Below are 4,670 nucleotides of genomic sequence, written 5' to 3'. Positions count from 1 at the left end.
TTTGGTCATTATTGATACTTGCTAACTCTGTTGCTAATTTGGCTAACTGACCAAATTACTACGGCTTCAGGAGATTTTAAAATATCTACTGTGGAACTACAGCAATGCATTCTGGGTACAAAACAAACTTCATTTCCTGCACTTCATCATGGAGAATGTGAGGAAACAGAACTGCTGCTTAAACCGTCTTCAAAATAAGAGCATCAAAATTAATGTCTAAGCACTTGAAGAACTATTCACAGTAGATAACCAAAACTTACTAACGGGTATAAAACTTTATTCAGTTGTGAGTTGTACTGAAACATGCAGGACGCCGGCCGGGCCTCCACTTTGGACACCCTGGTCTAGAGTCGGATGGTAAACACATCAGATCCACACACGGATCTGATCTTTACTTTCAACCTGCTCTTGTGCCGTTTACATTCTGCAGCAGGCCGGTTGCGGCCGGTTTCTCTCAGACTCTGACCTTTCGTGCAGGAGTCCGTCTGTCATGGGAATCTTTGCAGCAGACCGAGGCTTTCTCGGAGAAATCGGCGGACTTGATGGAGGCATGACAGTTTACGGAGGGGAAAACGTGGAGCTCGGGATCCGCGTGAGTGTTGGCAGCAATAAAACCAAAGGCTGACTGGATCAGAGCTGAACTCTGACCCCTGTGTTGACCGGCCAGGCGTGGCTGTGTGGAGGAAGCGTGGAGGTCGTGCCTTGCTCCAGGGTCGCTCACATCGAGAGGGCGCACAAACCGTACGCACCGGATCTGGACCCGTTCATGCGGAGGAACGCGCTGAGGCTGGCAGACATTTGGCTGGACGAATACAAGAAAAACGTTTTTATTGCCTGGAACGTCCCTCTGAAGGTCAGTAAAGGTCAAATTCACTTCATTCTGGTAAATTAACAGTATTATAGAAAACAGAAATAAAAACACTTCTAGAAACCCATAACTTACCAAAAAAGAAAAATACTTTTCTTCCTTATTCATAGACGGGTACACATGCAAACATTTACATTTAAATATGCAAATATTACATGGTTACACAATACAGATGATACATTTTAAAGGTATTTTTTTAAAAAACACATAATATGACATCGTCACTCCGTCAGTTTCACTCCATTTACTGAAATTCATCTGGATTTTCCTGGACTTTTCTCCTTTAGATGTTCAGATATGAACAAACCTCATAAATATATTTATTCTCTCAATTTAAATCATTTCTGAATTCCAGAAGGAAAACGTTTGTTCAGCGTTTTATACATTATTTTCAGTATTTGTATTTATACAATATCTCTACATTTTAAAGTTTATTAATTTGTTCGTGTATTAATGAGCATAATAGCTTTTTTGTAACTTAATATCTGAATAATAGGAAAAACAAACAAATTGCTTTATTGGTTTTTCTTCATATTTCTGAGCAATACGACAAACAGGCCGAGAGCAATATAAGCCTTTTTATTAAATCTTTTATTTTAAACAGTTTTACTATTTTATTTCGAGGATGTTGAACACGAGGCCTCCAGCCAAGTTGGTGAAAGAGTAAAGCTTTATAGTTTAGTCTCTTCCTGGACGTGTCCAGCTCACCTGGACACATCTGGACCGAGTTCATGATCTGAAGCTCACCTGCAGGGTTTCAAACCCCCAACTTACAGCAACCGCAGTAATTATTGGCACCCCTGTTAAATGAAGCACACATATTAATGTCGCTTTAGTTCTTATATGAGCCATGTTCAACATTTATCCTTTCAATATGCACGGATCAGTTAATGTGATTAAAACCTCATTTACAGCCAGGCTGGTTTTCATCATGTGTAAATAGAGACGGGTCACATCAGGTCACCAGCTGACCCCATGTGACCCCATGAGAGGCGTCACAGGTCTGCAGATGTGACAACAGTCATATTTACCCAATAAAGACACATGAACACGTTTTATCTGTGTGAAGTTAATCAGACCGAACGTCTCGTTTTCAGTCAGTCGACACATTAACAGATTAAATAACAGGAAAGACGAGAGTTAGATTCTGTTTCTTACTCACGAGGAGGACAGACAGACAGACAGACAGACAGACAGACAGACAGACAGACAGACAGACAGACAGACAGACAGACAGACAGACAGAGATGCTTCCAGTTACAATCTCCTTCCTTCTGAAAGCACATGCCCCTCTTTTTATTGTTTTTAGGATCCTGATCACAGAGAGCTGCAACTCTGAAGGGAGGGAGAAACACTAACTAACTAACTAACTAACTAATTAACTAACTAACTAACTAACTAACTAACTAACTAACTAACTAACACAATCCATCTTGCACTAGACTGTCCAGTTCCTGACCCAGGGTCAAACAGACAGCGATGGTTTTACAGCTAGCAGGTCAGAAAGCAGGACGTTCCACTGAGTGACGACTGCAGGAAGCTGCTCTCTGCCTCTGAGAAAGGAATCAGAGTAACAATACAGGAAGATGCAACTAAACAAATAAAGTTACGTCTTTAAGGTATATAAAATGATTAACATTTGATAATACAATTCACCCAACATTCCCTCCTGTTTATCAAATATTTGCTCCAAGTCTCACATCCCTTATAAACAGCCACTTCAAGCGATTGTCAGCTGGGAGTTTATTTTTATATTCTTACACTCAAGGGTTGAACTCAGTCCAGAAACTAGGATCTAAGTACGTCAGGGGATCCTCAGCAGAGGATTCTGTCAGAATCAGCATCTTTGACCAATAAAGGATACATCTGTGCCATCCGGTCCTCCATGGGCGAAATCACAGTTAAACAAAGAACGAGGCAAGGAATACAACATCCTCCACACGAGGTCAGAATGGCAGCAAAGATGCCACTGATACTAAAGCAGAGGACGGTAGATCTGTAGATCTGTTGCTGACACGGGATAAACAGATACAGGTAAAGAAACTAGAGCACAGAAACCCGTAACCCTTCAGGTAACTTATCAAAAACCCTGTCATCATGGCTCCACCACCAGACGTCTGCATGAGACGGGATTTAAATCATTGTTTACAGACACATTGCAGCAGAAAGATTTCCTAATCTCTTCCACTCCCTGTTATGTTGATACATGTGAAGTTTCCTGAGCTTCTTTTTAGAAAAGAGAGGAAACATATCATCAGCTGCTGCAAGAGGAAATATTGAACCATAAATCCTACAGGTGCTATTAGGGTTAGTTTTACTCATCACTTCTAATAAGCACTGCTTTGTAATGGTTGCTGGGGTTACATGTGGTAAAGGTCTTGGTTCTGGCTTGGCTAATTCAGCAGCCTGCTCTACCGTTAATAACCAGTTATCATTTAGTCCAGGATGAAAACATAAAATGGAAACAAAAACAACATTTTTATTGGCCATTTCAGTAATGTGTAAGTTCGTTCGGCTCCTACAGATTCTCCAGGGTTGTGGACAATCGTCACCAGTTTTGAGACGGTCAAACTATTCGGTTTGACCCCATTTGTACGCTGACCTTTGCCCTGGAGGTCAGTGAGCGTCCCGAACTCTCCTTTCTCCTCTCGAGCTGAAATGACCTTTTTGCAGTGTGCTAAATGCACCCAGGTTGACCTTCCTGCTATTTTACATCTGTGGGCGTCAGCAGCACCTGGTGCGGTCCGTCCCACTTAGGAGAACACGCCGAGACGAGAATAGTTTTTGTTTTTCTAACTTGGCTCTCATATAATCAGCTAAATTATCTTCTTCATCCATTTCCCATTGATTTTTAAACTGTGACAATCTATATGGCCTTCCAGATAATGTTTCCAAAGGTGTAAACCCTGATGTACTTGTAATGTTAGTGTATAATTTTACCAAGTCTAACCGGTTTCATATCTAGGAATGATATTTTTGCAAAGTGCTTTTGTTGCTGTTCAGGGTTTTTGTTGGAGAAACCATCAATTATTACCAAACAATACTTTTTCCCTTCGCTCCACCACCAGACGTCTGCATGAGACGGGATTAAAATCATTGTTTACAGACACATTGCAGCAGAAAGATTTCCTAATCTCTCCCACTCCCTGTTATGTTGATACATGTGAAGTTTCCTGAGCTCCAACCTCCAGGTTTTTAGTTGAAACTCCGTCAGCTGGGACTCTAAACCCCGTAGAACTTTAGTTAAACGTCATTTAACTGGGACGTTTCCCGGGGGGCTTTACATCATTAAAACGTAGAAAAGAAATAAAAAGATATTAAAAACATTAAAGACATAAAAACATGGAAGACATCAAAACCCACTCTAACCCTAATTTAGCCATAATCAACTCTAACCAGCTGGTTTTAAGTTGAGATTTAAAGGCTCTCAGTGTTTCAGCTGTTTTACGGTTTTCTGGAAGTTTGTTCCAGATCTGTGGAGCAAGATCTGGAACAAAGTGCTTCCAGATCAGAGCATTCCCAGATGCAGAGCATTGTTCCAGATGCTCTGCATCTGGGGATGCAGAGCAGAACCAGAACCAGAAGATCTGAGGGGTCCAGACGGTTGGTACAGCAATAACAGATCTTTAAGGTATTGTGGTGCTAAACCGTTCAGAGATTTATAAACTAACATCAGTATTTTAAAGTCTATTCTCTGAGCTACAGGGAGCCAGTGTAGGGACTTTAAAACTGGTGTTATGTGCTCTATCTTCCTGGTTTTAGTCAGAACAGCAGCAGCAGCTTCTGGATCAGCTGCAGCTGT

General features: G+C 41.2%; 1 protein-coding gene across 1 annotated transcript; it reads left to right on the top strand.

Moving 5' to 3' along the window:
* The first annotated feature begins 466 nt into the window (after positions 1-466).
* LOC103461306 (probable polypeptide N-acetylgalactosaminyltransferase 8) lies at positions 467-930 on the top strand. The gene is made up of 2 exons (XM_008403620.2): positions 467-592; positions 668-930. The coding sequence occupies exons 1-2, from the start codon at positions 491-493 to the stop codon at positions 890-892; spliced, it is 327 nt and encodes a 108-aa protein (XP_008401842.1). The 5' UTR covers positions 467-490; the 3' UTR covers positions 893-930.
* Positions 931-4,670: the final 3,740 nt, after the last annotated feature.

This window comes from Poecilia reticulata, unplaced genomic scaffold (genome assembly GCF_000633615.1).
Source record: "Poecilia reticulata strain Guanapo unplaced genomic scaffold, Guppy_female_1.0+MT scaffold_997, whole genome shotgun sequence".
NCBI lineage: Eukaryota > Metazoa > Chordata > Actinopteri > Cyprinodontiformes > Poeciliidae > Poecilia > Poecilia reticulata.
Note: the sequence above shows the minus strand (reverse complement) of the source record. Positions and strands in the feature narration are given on the sequence as shown.